The sequence below is a fragment of the Equus quagga genome, chromosome 2, assembly GCF_021613505.1.
Source record: "Equus quagga isolate Etosha38 chromosome 2, UCLA_HA_Equagga_1.0, whole genome shotgun sequence".
Classification (NCBI taxonomy): Eukaryota; Metazoa; Chordata; class Mammalia; order Perissodactyla; family Equidae; genus Equus; species Equus quagga.
Genome location: NC_060268.1, coordinates 24,897,645 through 24,914,406, shown reverse-complemented (window position 1 = coordinate 24,914,406; position 16,762 = coordinate 24,897,645). Strand labels below are relative to the sequence as shown.

General features: G+C 47.9%; 1 protein-coding gene across 2 annotated transcripts; it reads right to left on the bottom strand.

The window, feature by feature from the left end:
• Nucleotides 1-9,842: 9,842 nt before the first annotated feature.
• Nucleotides 9,843-16,180, bottom strand: SLC22A17 (solute carrier family 22 member 17). Of its 2 annotated transcripts, none has more exons than XM_046653056.1 (10): nt 15,915-16,180; nt 15,225-15,734; nt 15,028-15,131; nt 12,781-12,935; nt 12,020-12,185; nt 11,688-11,833; nt 11,417-11,522; nt 11,040-11,257; nt 10,619-10,730; nt 9,843-10,468 (listed from the first exon to the last, which is right to left on the bottom strand). In XM_046653056.1, the coding sequence occupies exons 2-10, from the start codon at nt 15,630-15,632 to the stop codon at nt 10,180-10,182; spliced, it is 1,704 nt and encodes a 567-aa protein (XP_046509012.1). In that variant the 5' UTR covers nt 15,633-15,734; nt 15,915-16,180; the 3' UTR covers nt 9,843-10,179. The 2 variants fall into 2 exon arrangements, with proteins under 2 accessions (XP_046509012.1, XP_046509011.1); XM_046653055.1 differs by having other exon boundaries at nt 15,225-15,731; nt 15,915-16,050.
• Nucleotides 16,181-16,762: the final 582 nt, after the last annotated feature.

Sequence of the window (16,762 nt, the reverse complement as noted above, 5' to 3'; positions counted from 1 at the left end):
TACCTTGTTTTGGGGGGTTTTGGGGCGTTTTTTGTTTTTCAGTTTTTTGTTTTGTTTTGTTTTGTTTTCCTTTGCCTTTTTTTCCCTTTTATTTGGAGGGAATGGGAGGAAGTGGGAACAGGGAGGTGGGAGGTGGATTTTGTTTATTTTTTTAGCTCATTTCCAGGGGGTGGGAGTTTTTTTTTTAATATGTGTCATGAATAAAGTTGTTTTTGAAAATAAAAAATTATTTGGCCTTTTGGGTGTAAGGATTATTTATCTGTCTTCCTGTTCTCTCTTAGATCCCAGATGGCTGTTAATTCTCCTTTGTGGAAGTGCTGGTGTTGTGGAGGGGAAGTTCCCACTTAGGAATTAAGGAGTAGGAGTTAAAATTACGACTAGCAGGAACATTATGTGTTTAGTTGAGGATGATGGGTTTTCTGGATAGCATGTAGCCTGATTGGCATTTGAAAGGTGAATTAATGAGCCTGGGAAAGTAAATGAATGGCCAGATTAGAGTGATCTAATAGCACTTCGGTATGTCCTCCTGACAAAACTTACATGTGGGTGAATTATCCACATCAGTACCACTAGATTCTTACTGGCCATACAAATGGCCAAATATCCTCTTTGAAGAAATGTCAGTTGCCTTTCTTTTCTTCTCTACCCCAAGGTAGGCTCAAAAAAAGAAAGGGCAAAAAACCCGTTGTGCTAAGAAAGACAGTTGGAAAGCTCATGTTGTCTTCTCTAGCCAGGTAGTGACCACTCAATATGTTCAACTAACTTTGGATCATTCCATTAGTTAGGACTTAACAACTGACTTTCGTGGTTTTAGTACCCTTAAGTTTAGTTACTTGGTCATATTAATAACCTAATTTAGCCATTTTCTATTCTAATGTGAGATTGGTCTTGAAATCCTTGGGTGCTCCGTCACGTTCCCTGCTCAAGGCTTCGTAGACTCTCCATCACAGGGTTTCTAAGTGTTTAAGCCTCCACGTGATGCTCTTCACCATTCACTTCTGTTCCGAGGATGTTTTGTTCAAGATTGCCTCTGACCTAGATGCTCTCTTCAGTAATCTTAGGTTAAAGAAACGGCTCTGTTCTGTATACATGCAGCCGTAACCCACGTCTCACATGGCTTTGTATTCTGAATTCTCAGGTCAGTGTTGTTGTACTACCTCCTAGAGTGTCATTTGTTAGGCATTTGGGGGTCTCTTTAGTTAGATTCAACCAGAATAATGCCTTGTCATTGTGGAGACTTCTGCAGAGGCTGATTAGCAAGAAGCTGGATAAAGGGTTGAGTGTTAACTATTTTTACTAGAAGAATGTGAAACATCCTGAGTGGCTTGATGCTGTTAATGCTGGGAAGGTCTCATCTATCCACCAGGGGGCACTGAATGGTTATCTGAAAAATCCCTATAAGTAGTTGGAGAGTGAATGTCATTTTGACCCTTCTTTGTTTTTAATTTTGTATGTGCAGTCATTCGTACTCAATATCCTGTCCATTCTCCTCTCCATTCTACTTTAACTGCTTGAGCAATTCCCCATCTTTGCAGTGGGCTCCTGGCAGATGTCTCCAAACTGTTCATGTTGCCACAAAGACCCCTATGCTGCCACCAGTAAGTACAAACTCAGGTGTGGAACCAAGGCCTTTCCCAATTTGATCCTGATTACATTTCCCTGCCACATCCTGCCGTACATCTGATGCTCTGCATTTCACTTGAGTTTGAATTTTCATGTGTTGCTCATGCTGTTCCTCCAGCCTGCTATGTCCATCCCATCTACTCTGTCAGGGTCATAAGATGTAAGCCAGGTACCACGGCTAGAACAACTTTCTTGATTCCCTAGTTGGAATGAATCACTTCTGCACTCAGAAAATTTCTCCTGTCTCTCTACCACTTAATGGTTTTATAATTAGAATAGTTACATCCCTCTCTCCCCACTAGACTGCAAGATCCTTGAGGGCATGCATTGTGCCTTTGTATGACCTCACAGTGCCTGCCACTTAGTAGGGGCTCAGAAGGTATTAATTCACCTTGGACAAGGGAAGTCCCCTTGTCCTGGACCTGCTGGTTCCTCTCCCTCTAGGATCTCCTATCCTATCTCCTATTTTATGATATTTTCATTTCTCTTGTGTTATCCTCAGAGACTTTAGAGGAAGTGGCGTGGAAAGAAGATTGTTTTCCTTGGGAAAGATTGGTTACTTTTCTGTCAGTCATTCTAGATAAGCTCCCTCTTAATTGAGGGATAGGAGTGAGCCCAGTCTCACTGGGGTCTGCAGGAGGTAAGTGTCTTTAAGGAAGAGAGACTGGGGGAGCCTGTCTACAAGATTTCTGCTCGAGTGAGAGTTTGAGTCAGAGATCCTTAGACTATGAGTGATAGAAAATGAATGCAGACAACCCAGATTTGCCCAACTTGACATCAGGAATAGAGAAAAGCAGTTGCTGGTTTTTTTCAATAATATGACAGCTTTCCTTGCTTTTATATGTATGGTTAAAATGAGTAGCCTTTCTCAAATCATGATCTAATTTTAAAATGCCTTTCAACCCTGCTAATTTCTCGTGCCCCTTTTCTTTATGCCTATGGTAATTGTTCATTCAACAGACAGACATTTACTGAGTAATTACTAAGTGCTGGGCAGTGTTCTAGGTGCTAGAATTTGTTAGAGAAAAGGGAGTCACTTAGTACAGGAACTTTTATTTGCTGGAGAAAAGTGTTGGTTTGCCATACTTCTGACTTGCATCCCACCAAAAATCTCTATGGAGTTTTTTTTGAAGATATAATTAAAATACCATAAAATTTACCTTTTAATTGTACCATTCAGCGGTATTTAGTATGTGTATATATATATTTTAGAGCATTCTCATCACCTAAAAGGAAATCTTACACCCATTAACAAGCACACCCAATTTTCCCTTCCCCCCAGCCCCTAGCATTCGCTGATTTGCTTTCTGTCTCTATGGATTTGCCTATTCTGGATATTTCATATAAGTGGAGTCATACAGTATGTGGCCTTTTGTGTCTGGCTGCTTTCACTTAGCATAATGTTTTCAAGATTCATCTGTGTTGTGTATATCAGTACTTCGTTCCTTTTTATGGCTGAATAATGTTTCATTTTTTCATATACCACATTTTGTTTATCCATTCATCAATTGATATGCATCTGAGTTGTTTCTGTTTTTTGACTATTGGGAATAGTGCTGCTGCAAACACCTGTGTACAAGTTTTTGTGTGAACGTAAACCTCTCGGGTATATGCCTAGGAGTAGAGTTGCTAGGTCATAAGGTAACTATGTTTAAACTTTTGAGGAACTTCCAGGGTGTTTAACAAAGCAGGTGCATCATTTTCTATTTCCACCAGCAGTGTATGAGGGTTCTAATTTTCCACATCCATACCAGACTTGTTATTGTCCATCTTTTTGATTATAGCCATCCTAGTGGTTGTGGAGTGGTATCTCCTGTTTGTGATTTGCCTTTCCCTAATGACGTACTAAGCATCTTTTCATGTGCTTACTGGCCGTTTGTATATCCTCTTTGAAAAAATGTCTATTCGGCTCCTTTGCCCATTTTTTAATTGGGTTATTTATCTTTTTATCGTTGATTTATCGTTGAGCTGTAAGAGTTCTTTAAATATTTTGAATACTAGACTGTTATCAGATATGTATGATTTGCAAATATTATCTCCTATTTTGTGGGTGGTTTTTTTTACTTTCTTGATAGTGTCCTTTTAAGCACAAAAGTCACAGAGGTTTACGCCTCTGTTTTCTCCTAAGAATTGTATAGTTTTAGCTCTTATTTAAGCCTTTGATCCATTTCAAATTAATTTTTGTATATGGTGCGAGGTAAGGTTCCAACTGCGTTCTTTTTCTTCTGCATGCAGATTTGTCGCAGAACCATTTGTTAAAAAGGCTATTCTGGGGCTGGCCCCATGGCCGAGTGGTTAAGCTGGCGTGCTCCGCTTTGGAGGCCCAGGGTTTCGCCAGTTCGAATCCTGGGTGTGGATATGGCACCGCTTGGCAAGCCATGCTGTGGTAGACGTCCCACATATAAAGTAGAGGAAGATGGGCACGGATGTTGGCTCAGGGCCAGTCTTCCTCAGCAAAAAGAGGAGGATTGGCAGCAGATATTAGCTCAGGGCTAATCTTCCTCAAAAAAAAAAAATATATATATATATACAACTATGTACCGGGGGGCTTTGGGGAGAAAAAGGAAAAATAAAATCTTAAAAAAAAAAAGACTATTCTTTCCACATTGGATGGTCTTGGCACTCTTGTTGAAAATCAGTTGACCATAAATGTGAGGGTTTATTTCTGGGGTCTCAGTTCTATTCCATTGATCTGTATGTCTGTCCTCCTGCCAGTACCACACTGTCTTCATTACTGTAGCTTTGTCATAAGTTTTGAATGTGGAAGTGTGAGTCCTCCGATTTTGCTCTTTTTCAAGATTGTTTAGCTATTCTGGGTCTTTTATACTTCCAGGATGAATTTTAGAATCAGCTTGTCAGTTTCTGTAAGAAAGCTACAATTACTTTGACTCCGTGGATCAATTTGGGGAGGATTGCCATCTTAACGATATTAAGTCTTCCAATCCATGAACACAGAGTGTCTTTCCATTTGTTTAGGTTGTCTTTAATTTCTTTCAACAACGTTTTGTAATTTTCAGTGTATAAGTCTTGTACTTCTTTTATTAAATTTAATCCTAAGTATTTTGGTTTTTGCTATCTTAAATGGAATTGTTAATTTTGTTTTCAGGTTATTGATTGCTATTGTATAGAAATACAGTTGATTTTGTATGTTAATCTTGTATCTTGCAAGTACAATTGTAAGTTTAGCAGCCTTGCTGAACTTGTTTATTTAGTTCTAATGGTTTTTGTGGATTCCTTAGGATTCTGTATATACAAGATCATGTCATCTGCAAACTTAGAGTTTTACATTGTCCTTCCCATTCCGAGTGCCTTTTATTTAATTTTCTTGCCTCATTTCCCTGGCTGGACCCTCGAGTACAATGTTGAATAGAAGTGGTGAGGGCAGACATCCTTGTCTCGTTCCTGAGCTTAGGGGGAAAGCTTTCAGTCTTGCACTGATAAATGTGATCTCAGCAGTGGGGGTTTTTCATAGATGCCCTTTATTCCATGGATATTTAAAATAAACACTTGTGTTCTCCATGTACACCATGTTCTGTCAGGCCTCTAGGCTTCGCACTACTTCTTCCTCCTTTCTGTCCCTGGCAAATTCAAGACGACTACTTTAAGCTTCAATCCAAATATCTGAGAGGCTTTCCTTGACTGCCTCCCATAGAGTATATCCTTCCCTTCTCAGAGCTGCTACAGCACTTTTCACATGTCTCTGCATTTTCCATACAAGGATTGTCATTATTTGTCTCTCAGTTTTCTGAGCTTTTGCAGGCAAGGACCATGCCCCACCCCCCAGACATGAGGCAGCACCAGACGGTGGATAATCAGTGAAAATTGGTTGCATGGTGGCCAGGCTAGGTTGACTGAATGAGAGGAACAGGAGTCGCCTTCATGTTACTTCATGTAACTTTTCAAGGTGAGAAATGTACCCCATATACCCTTTTAACTTCCCTTCAGTAATCCTTTACAGCTCTTAGTTGTGAATCCAACTAAAATATTGCTAAAATCTGTTCAGGTTTTAATCAGTACCATCTCTCCAAGGAAAGTAGTCGTTTCCTTATTTGTTTGAAAACTGTGTCCAAGTTCTTAGAGTATCTTCTAAACTTAATATTACAAGGTAAGTAATACTTTCTTTCATTTTCTATCTGCTATGCAGTAAGAAGATTGCAGGCTCTCAGTTCTCAAGATCTGGCTACTCTAGTTATTTACCTGTCACATAACCTTGAGTAAGTTACCTCTCAAGCCTCAGTATCCCCATCTATAAAAGCCTTAAAAATAACTTTCATGGAGTTATTGATGAGGATCCAATGAGATCATGTGGTTGGTGACTTTTAGAGCAACTGACAAGATGCCAGTTGTTTTAGCTACACACATTGACCTTTTCCATCTGGACTATGAATCACTTGGGGATGAGGGACTGTGTCTTCCCTTGTGCTTTGTTGATGATTCTTGAATACTCCTGGGTTTTTTTTGCCTTCACCTCTTCGGTTGAAGTCAGAGAATCTTCCTCTCTAGCACTTGCCCTCCTACCAGAGCTGTTCTAGCTTTCTGAGTGCTTTAGCTTTCCTTTCCTAGACCTTTTCCCAGTGGTGTACAAAGAATGGGTTCATTGAAATGTCCCTTTGACACCATTCCTCACAGTGTGTATTGGACAGTGTCATTAGCATGTAAATAACTCCTTGGCTTTACATGGGCTCTACCAAAAAGTACAAGTGCTTATTTACCATCCTTCTGGTTTGCACAGAATCTCCAGAGACAGCTGTGAGTATGATCTCTTGTTTTATTGTTGGCTAACTAAAACTAAACAGTCAACATTGGAGTCAGTTAAAACTCCACAGACATTATTCTACAGAATGTGTGCTACAGAGTGTATAACTGAAGGAACTGTGGTGGAGTAGAAGGAGCAGCCAGAAACCCTGGGTTTGCGTCCTGGCTCTGCCACTTGATGGCAGATCTCTCAATTTCTTTTTTTTTTTTTATTGAGGTCACATTGGTTTATAACCTTACATGAATTTCGGGTGTGCATCGTCACATTTTGACTTCTGTATAGACTGCATCACATTCACCCCCCAAACACTAGTTGCCATCCGTCACTGTATGTATGTGCTCCTTTACCCGTTTTGTCCTCCCACCACCCCCATCCTCTCTGGTAACCACCAATCTATTCTCCTCATATGTGTGTTTGTGTTTTGTTTATCTTCCACATGTGAGTGAAATCATACAGTATTTGTCTTTCTCCACCTGACTTGTTTTGCTTAGCATAACACCCTCAAGGTCCATCCATGTTGTCAGGAATGGCAGGATTTCATCTTTTTTATGGCTGAGTAGTATTCTATTGTATATGGATACCACATTTTATCCATTCATCCGTTGATGGGCACTTAGGTTGTTTCCATATCTTGGCTATTGTAAATAATGCTGCAGTGAACATATGGGTTCATGTATCTTTTTGAATTAGAGTTTTTGTGTTCTTTGGATAAATACCCAGAAGTGGGATAGCTGGGTCATATGGTATTTCTATTTTTAATTTTTTGAGGAATCTCTGTACTGTTTTCCATAGTGGCTTCACCAATTTACATTCCCACCAGCAGTGTACAAGGGTTCCTTTTTCTCCACATCCTCTCCAACATTTATTTCCTGTCTTTTTAATAATAACCATTCTGATGGGTGTGAAGTGATATGTCATTGTAGTTTTGATTTGCATTTCTCTAATAATTAGTAATGTGGAACATCTTTTCATGTGCCTATTGGCCATTGTTTATCTTCCTTGGGAAAATGTCTGTTCATGTCCTCTGCCTGTTTTTTGATTGGGTTGTTTGTTTTTTTTGTTGTTGAGTTGTGTGAGTTCTTCATATATTTTAGATATTAACCCCTTATCGAATATAGGACTTGCAGATATTTTCTCCCAGTTGGTAGGTTGTCTTTTCATTTTGCTGATGGTTTTGTTTGCTGTGCAGGAGGTTTTTAGTTTGATGTAGTCCGGTTTGTTTATTTTTTCCTTTGCTTCCCTTGCCTGGGGAGACATGATATTCATAAATATACTGCTAAGACTGATGTCAGAGAGCATACTGCCTGTGTTTTCTTCTAGAAGTTTTAGGTTTCAGGTCTTGAATTCAAGTCTTTAATCCATTTTGAGTTAATTTGTGTGTGTGGTGTAAGATAATGGTCTTTCATTCTTTTGCACATGGCTGTCCGGGTTTCCCAACACCATTTTTTGGAGAGACAGACTTTCATTTCTCCGTTGTGTTTTCTGGCTCCTTTGTCGAAAATTAGCTGTCCCCTCAATTTCTTTTATTTCCATTTCCTCAGTAATTAAATAGGATAAAAATAATACCTATTTCAGGGGGCTGTGAAGTTGAAATGAGAAAGATTCTTAGGAATTCTCCAGTAACATTATGATTATTGTTGAGAGCCCAGTAGCATGGCTTAGTTCTTAGAGCTTTGGGCGTCAGACGTGGACTGGCAGAGGGTAAGGAGATAGGAAGACTGGTGCTACAGGAATCTGTGGGTAATGGACCTGCCTTCTCTGGAAGAGCCTGGCCTCAAGACTTTTTTTTTCCTTTTTCTCCCCAAAGCCCCCCAGTACATAGTTGTATATTTTTTGTTGTGGGTCCTTCTAGTTGTGGCATGCGGGACGCTGCCTCAGCGTGGCTTGACGAGCAGTGCCATGTCCGCGCCCAGGATTTGAACCAACGAAACACTGGGCTGCCTGCAGCGGAGCGCGCGAACTTAACCACTCGGCCACGGGGCCAGCCCCAAGACTTTGATTTCCCTAAGAATCCCTCTCTCCAGGACTACCTCACCCTTTCCTACCTCCAGGCCTCTGCTCTCCCGATGTCCTTTGAGTTGAGAGCGCTGTACCTGTGTCCTAGGACCTTGCTTGGGGGCTTCCAGCCTCTCTCAGAGAGGTCTTATGTCCTGGATGCAGCCTTTTGGTGCTCCAAACCACCGACCTCTCTTCTTCCTCAATATTGCTAGTGTTAGATGGATTTTAAGCTTTTTGAAGGATGGCCTGTGCCCTAAATATCCAGGATGGTGCTGGTCTGTAAATTGGACACAGTAAACATCAGCTGAAAGAATGAACAAATATTAACAACTTTTTGAAGATCTATCGTGTCAGGCTTTGGTGCTTCAAAGTTGAGTAAGACAAAATTCCTGCTCTTAAGGAGCTTACCATCTAGTGGGGAGTTTAAGAGGTACTTACGATACATTATCTTGTTTAATCCTCATAGCAACCGTTGAAGGAAGCTGAAGGTTAAGAAATTTGCACAAAGTGGTAAAGCCAAGCCAGAGCTATTCTGAGAGGCAGGCCCTGGCACTGAGGTGGAAGTCCTAGTCCCCTGCTGCCACCTCCCGGGGTGCCTAGAGACTCACTCCTCGCTTCCAAGGCTAGTGCTCAAAGATGGGAAGGAGTTGAAAAGGTGGCCACAGTGTGTATCAATGAAGAGCTCCAGTTCCAGGATCTAATCATATCCTAGCTCTGTTTCTCATTAACGGTAACCTTGGGCAAGTTACTGAGTCTCTCTGAGCGTCAGTTTTCTCATCTGTAAAAGAAGAGCACTGTAGTGGGTGTCCATTGCTTTTACCTGCACAACATCCAGTCTAACTTCTGCTCACAGCACTCGGGTGGTGGTCTCCCTCTCCCCAGTTGTCAGTTATACGGGTGAGGGTGGCGTGTTACTCAAGCTAGCCAGTCACTTGCTCTCTGGAAATGAATCTTCAGTGGGGTGACCCAAAGATTGAATCCCACTGGAGTTATTCAACCAGGTGAAGCCTGGACAAAAATATTACTGGTTCCTACTCCCTGGACTAGGGGCCTCTCTGGTTCCTGATCTTTTATGACTAGTTCTGCTTTTCTCTCCATTCAGTGAGCCCCCCACCACAACCTGCCCCATCATATCCCTCTAACAAATTCCGTTTTTGCTTAAGTTCATTAGAGTCATTTTCTATTGTCTGCAACAACAAAAAAATTTAATTGATCCAAACACCTACCTTGCAGTCTTGTAAGGATTAATGGTTAAATGGAGTTTGTGAGGTGCCTAGCCAGTCCTAACAGCATAGCGAGCAGTCAGGAAGGGGTGGTAATTGGAAGTTAACACGCAGTGGGAGATGGGGGGGCAGGGCACAGGGACGGGGAGGGAGATAGTTATTGGTTTTGGTTCCACTGAGAAAAACCTTCCCCCAAGAGACAGAAGTACAACAGAAGGGAGGGAAGTCCAGGCTATGGTATGCTCATTTATTCAAAATGTCTTTATTGAAACAGAATGATAGAGCAAGAAAGAATGAGGTCTGGGAGGATGTCTTTGGGCACAGGATGGAGCCCAGACCTAGTGGTTACAATGTGGAGCTCTCTCCCTGTCCCCTGACTCTTGCCAAGGACATGAACACAAAGCAGTAGGGAGGAGATGGGGGTGGGGACAGTCCTCTGAGCTCTCCTTGATGGCTGGCATGAGGTGTCTCTGAGCCTTCTGGGCAGCCCTGCCTTCCCCAGTCCTCCTGATCTCCTTGCCAGGGCCTTATGCCACCTTTCTGTACAGGCCAGCCTCCTGCCAGGTGCTCAGAGGCCACTCAGAGGGCAGGGTTGGGGGTAGCAAGCAGCGGGACGTGGTCACAGCGGTTAGGGGGTGGCTGCCGCAGCAGAGAAGGCCGGCGGCACAGCTCTCCATCCCGGAGCACCTCGGGCAGGAGCTTGCGCTTGGTCTCCGGCAGAAGCATGATGCTGAGGATGCAGAGGAGGGCACAGGCTGCCAGCACCACATGCTGCAGGAAGGCTCCGTGGCCCATGTGGAGACGCTGGGCTGGGCCACTCAGTCCTCCAAGTGCCCCTAGTGCCATGATCAGGCCCAGGCCTCTGCCCCTGGGGGAGATGTAGGAGGCACTCAGCCTTGAGCTGTGGGCCTCACCCCAAACCTTCTCCAGCAGCCTTCCCTCCTTTATCCCTCAGGCCTTGTCCTCAGCAGAAGGCCTGGAGGCCTGGCCTTGCCCCTGGCAGCACCCCTGCTCTCACCGGACAGTGGTAGGGATGACTTCAGCAGCAAGGAGGGTGCTAAGGATGCCGGCAGCTTGGGAGGAGAAGAGGCCGAGAACAGAGAAAGTGGTGATGGCGGCCTCATTCAGATCTGGAGGACCAAGAGGGAGGATGTGAATGGAGGTGGGGAGATCATGCTTGGCCTAGTCCCTGGCGTCATCCCCTTGCCTCTCTGATCCTAAGGCTCTAACGGGTGGGCTCTGGGCATTCACTAATTGGTTAGGAGAACAGACAGGGTTGTGTGGCCTGGGGAGGGTTGTGTGGCCAGGGTGAAAGACCTGGGCAGGGTCTGGTCTTGTCTTGGGAGGCCTGTGCCAGGAGCAGTGGCTGGGCCTGTCTGAGGCACCTCTGCTGGGGTTCCTTTGCTGAGCCCACACTGTGGAGAAGGGAGGATGCTCACAATCCCACAGGCCCAGCAGGACCAGGGACGCGATGCCAGTGAGGGTCATTGAGAGAAGCAGGATGCCCCGGCGGCCAAATCGGTCCACGGTGACCCCCAGGAAGACGCAGGCCAGGGCTGCTGTGCCGCTGGCCAGCAGGGAGCACAGGTAGAAGTCCGATGGGCTCCCTCCTCCTCCCACAGGCTGGTAGCAGTGGCGAATGGCATGGGCAATAAAGCTGTGAGAAGGGGTGGGAAAGCAAAGGATAGTGTCTGAATCCCCATCTGCAGCGTTCCACAGCCCTGGCTGCTTCTGCATGGGTCCTCAGACCTTCTTCACCCAGCCAGCCCCCATCCCAGCTACTGGCCTGGCCCTTGGCTCAGACACCCAGGCTCACTTGGTGAAGCCCAGGATAAGCAGATTTTTCCAGATGTTGCGGTAGTTGAGAAGGGAAGCGAAGGAAAAGGAGGATGTTCCAGGGAGAGGGCAGGTGTTCTCCAGGTCTTTGGGAGAGAGAGAGGGGCTGTTAGAAGAAACAGCTGAGAACCCAGAGTCTTCCCACATCGGTGGTAGGGACCCTGGGAGAAGGTGGCACAGCTACAATCATGCAGAGGGCACTGTCATGTGTGCACGTGAGGTTATCACCTGTAGGGACCTCTGTCTCTTACCCTGAAGGGCCTCCTGGGCCTCCTCTCCCAGCATCTGCCCATGGGGCCGGTTCCGCTCAGCCAGGATTCTCAGCACGGATTGGGCCTCCTCAATCTGTCGCTTCACTATTAGCCACCGCGCGGACTCCAGAAACAGACCAGGCCAGCTGGGGATGGGATGGCGGGGTGCACTGTGAGCCCTGACCCAGGGATGGGAAACTCCCATCTCTGAGGGGCTGGGGCTGGGGCAGGCCTGGATGAAGGGAAGTGGAGAAGAGGAGGTGTCTCCAGGCTAGAGATAGGCTGGAGGTAGAGATGGGAATGGCCAGACAACAGGTGGAGGTGATACTGACCCATAAAACAGGAAGAGGATGCAGGGAGCGGTGATCATTCGCTGCAGAAATCGCCAGTCCTTAGAGACAAGGGCCAGGCCCAGGAACAGGAAGTGTCCCCCCACCCCCACCAACTCCCCTGCCAGGGCCACCCGAAGCCTCTGGGTTGGGTCGCACAGCTCCAGGCCTAGAGATACAGCAGGGACAGGGAAGAGAGGCCAGGGAAGAAGAGGCATGGGAGGGAAGAGGAGGGAGGGAGGGAGGAGGACAGAGAGCGAGGTCAGACCCTGCGTGGAGGCTGCAGCCATCACCTCCCACAGACTAACCTCTGAAAGGCAAAGAGTGGAGAGACTGTTTAGTCCTTCTCCTCTCCTGCTCAAACCTGGGAGGGCTCGAGGTTCAGAGTCCCTGGTGGGTGTTCCACATTCCCAGTTTACAGGTCCTTTCACATCAGACCTCTTATTTGATCTTTATATCAACCCTTGTTCAAGGTCACAAGCTAGTCAGGATTTCTTTTTTTAAATAAGGCTCTATTCCCTGACAGCAGTAAGTCCAGGGCAATGAAGGCCTTAAAGATTGCGGGGCGAGAGGGCTGTGGAGAGAAGCAAGATCCCAAGGTCCTTCAAAGGCCTGAGCAGAAAGACAGCTGAGATTCTGGACAGCTGAAATTTGGGGCTGAGGAAGGGACTAAGGGGACCCTAGGGGGCAGTAAGAATGGCCTGGGGATGCAGACAGGCAGGCATGAACCCCAAGAGAAGGACCTCTGGGAGGGTGCCACTCACGCATCAGGTAGACACCAAGGTCAACGCCGGCAAGCAGAAAGCCCAGGAGGAATCGGAGGGCCATGACACCTGTGGAGGAGCCTGCAGCAGCCCCTCCTACTCCACAGGGGCCCACCAGCCCCAAGGTCAGCAGCACGATCCCACGACGGCCAAACCTGGAATAAGGAAGGGCCTCTGGTCATCCAGACTCCCTGAGGGAGGAGTTGCTGGGTGGGGCCCAGCTGCTCACTTCAAAGCTGGAGGTATGAGGATGAGGCCCTGGGAGCAAGTATTGGACTGAGGCTAGAGAGGATGGGAAAGGCGGGGAACCTTTCTCATCTAGTTATGATGTCTAGTTGCTGGGCACTGGGGCGTGGCTATGGTTCTGTGGGGGTAGGACCACTGATTCTTGGGAATGGGGCTATTGGTCAGGGATGAGGGCATTTCTGCATGGAAGAGAGACCAACATCAGAGGGGATGAGATATTGCTTAGGGGACTAGGAGCCACTGATCCTTTGGGATAGAGCTATTGGTCAGTGGGGATGGACCTTGTCTTGCTCAGACTGGTCATAGGAGATGGGGTCATTGATATATGGGGTTGGATCTATCAATCTTAGGGGACTGAGTAATTGATTTTGGGGGATGAGGCTATTGTTCCTTGGAGTTGGGGTATGGGTCTATTAATCCATAAGGATGGTCAGTGGGGATGGGGCCACTGGCCAGAAGATGGAGCCACTGATCCATGGGAATGGAGCTATTAATCCATTAATCCACAGGGTAGGACTATTGATCAGTGGGGAGGATCACTAATCTTTGAAGATTGGACAACTGATCTTTGGGGTTGGACCATTGATTTATGGGGTGAGGATCTTAGTCCATGTGGGCTATTGGTCAGTGGGGTGGAATCTATTAATCCATGGGGATAATCAGTAGGAATGGGGTCACAGACCAGGAGAGATGAGACTATTGGTCAGTGATGATGGTCACTGACTATGAATGGGGACAAGGCTACTGATCCTTGGATGCCAGGCTATTGATCTTTGGGGATAAGACCACTGATATATAGGGATAAAAACTGGGGTCACTGGTCATTGGGAAGGGGGCACTGATCCCTGAGAGTGAAGCTACTGACCCAATGGAGTTGGGTTGTTTTTCCATGAGGATGAGCTTATTGGTTAATGAGGCTAAGGTTCCTGAATTTAGGGGACTGAATTATTGGTCTTTGGGGATGAGGCTATTATTCCATAGGAATGATGCTACTGTTTGGTGGAAATGAGGCTATTGATGCATGAGGATGGGCTATTGACCTGTGGATTTAGAATCAGTTGCCCACAGGGGTGTGTGACTACTGGGTGTGAGGATAGGTATTGATTTCAAGGAACTGGATTATTGAATGTTGGGTTGCCTTTGATCCATGGGAGTTGAGCTATTAAGCCATTTGGATGGGACTGTAGATCAGTGGAGATGAGTCCAATAATCCATGGAGATGGTCAGTGGAGATGGAGCACCTGGTCAGATGGTGTCGAGACTCAGAGGAGATGGGAGTTTTGATCCCTGGGGAGAGCTACTGGTTGGTGAGGATGGACCGTTGATCTTTGAGGTGAGGCCACTGATTCATGGAAGTGGGGCTTTTGATCTGACAGGATCTGAGAGCACTGAAGATCCATGAGGATGGGACTATTAATCTCTAGGAGGGTGCTGTTGTGGTCATTGATCCATGCAGGTTGGACTGTTGACCCATGAGGGCGGAATCATTTGTCTGTAGAGTTAAACCATTGGTCAGTGGGAGTGGGACTGTGATATTTACGAATTAACATAATGATCTTTAGGAATCAGGCCACTGAGATGGAGCTAAGGGTCCATGTGGATGGGGCTATTAGTGGGGATGAGTCTGTTAATCTATGAAGATGGTGAGGGAGGTGGTTAGTGGTGATAGGGACAATAAAGGAGGAGTTAGAACTTTTGATCTGTGGAGACAGGGTTTTTGGTCAGCAGGAGTGGGGCTACTGTCTTTGGAGATGAGGCCCTTGATCATGTATATGGGGGTGGAGTTACTCCCCTGCACAGAAGAGGTTTGGAAGGAGTATTTCCTGATGGGGAGTGAAGTTGAGATGGAGGTGGGGCTGCATATCACTGAACAGAACAAGTCCAGAGAAGATTGCAGAGTCCAGCGAATCCTCTTCTGCCTCTTGCAAACGCCAGCTGCCTGGGCTAGACTCCTTAGCACCCCCTCCTCTCTATTCGCCCTGTCCCCACGGCAGCCCTCACCTGTCTGCCGGGTAGCCCAGGAATAGGTAGCCGGAGGCAAAGCCCAAGATGAAGAGGATCTGCTCCAGGATCACCTGCCAGCCCAGGTCACACACCAGATCCCACTGGGGATGTGAGAGGGATGGAGTGGGTGTGAGGCCCGGCGCTCGTAGCTCTTGGCCCGCCCCCAGACCCGCGGCCCCACAAGGCCGCCTCACCTGGCCGATGGCGTTGGTGGTGAGCACGGGCAGGCCGTTATAGTCCCAGTCCTTGAGGCAATGGTTGAAGTCCGGCGGGGCGAAGCCGCTGCACGAGGGGTCCGTACTGGTGGCGACGCGGCTGGCGGCGCTGGCTGCTAGGGCCGCGCTGGCGACGCTGACGCCGCTGGCGTTGGGGGGCTGCTCCCAGCCAGAGGCATTGGGGGCAAAGCCCCCGTAGTGGCAGTGCAGTGGGGGCGCCAGCGTGAAGATGGGGTCCGAGGCCATGCCCAGCGCCACGAAGAGCACAGGCAGGCAGCAGAGGCCGAGCTGCAGCTGCTGGCCGCCGCCCAGCGCCCCCACCTGGGCGAGCAGCGCCTCAAAGCTGAGGGGGCCGGGGGGCACGGCCAGCGACAGGCTGCTGCCCATCCCGTCGCCGCCCGCGTCGCCCTCCCCCTCCCGCTCGCGTTCGCGCTCCCGCTCACCCTGCAGCTGCTCCGTGGGCACCGCATCTCCGAGGGTCCCGACCTGCTGTGGGGGTGGGGGGGGTGGCAGGAGATGGTTGAAGCGGAGAAAACCGCAAAGCGAGGCAAGAGGGCGGGCGCGAGCGCGGGGAAGGCAGTCACCGGCGCGGATACGCGGGAGAGGGCCAGGCGCTTGGCGTGGGTGCGGGGAGACGATGGCGTAGCCCCCCAGGGCGCCGGCACTTACTCCGTTGGGGCTGGAGGTGATCTCTACGGTGCTGTCGACTTTGCTGCCGCCCCCGCCATTGGGCTCGGGGGTCCCGGTGGCCACCCGGGGAGCCAGCTTGCCGACCGCAGGGGCCCCGCCGGCCCGCACCGAAAGGATGCGCTGTCCTCTGGCCCAGTGGCGCGCCCAGTGCCAGATACAGAGGCCGGAGAGACCCCGCTTCGCAGCTCTGCAGCCAGGGGCGCCTCCTTCGTCTCTGCGATCTCTGCGCTGCTTTCCCCTCCCCTTCCTCCAGACTCTCCTCCCCTTCCCACGTCAGCAGAACCTTGGGTCCAGACTCTTCGTCAGAGAGAGGAAGGGGGGCCAGGGCCCAGGCGAGGAGGGGATGGGGCTCTGTCTCTGTTCCCTGGGTCTGCGGGTCATTGCAGTAAAAAGGGGAAAAAAGCTGCAGGATAGTAGCTGGCCCAGGCAGATGCCAGAGAGTCCGTCTTTGCTTCCAATTCTTCTTCTTCATTCGTTCATCCATCCATCCATTCCTTCACTCACCAGTAAAATTTATTAGGCTCTACTATGTGCCTGGCCTTGTGCTAGGCTTTGGGGCTAACAGGATGGACAAGACCCACTTTGGAGGAGCTTACTGGGGAGAGGACATGTATACTAGCAATTACAGTACAGGGAATGCATATGGAGGACCAGGTTGGGCACTGGACTCAGCCCTGGCCTCAGTCCTCAACCAGACCACTTCTCTGGGTTCCACCACCCCCACCCTGGTTGAGTTGCTATCATTTCCCAGCAGCGTTTCGCACTGTTGACCACCTCTTCCTCTAAACACTTTCTCTCTTGGCTCCTCTGCCCCATACTTCCCTGGT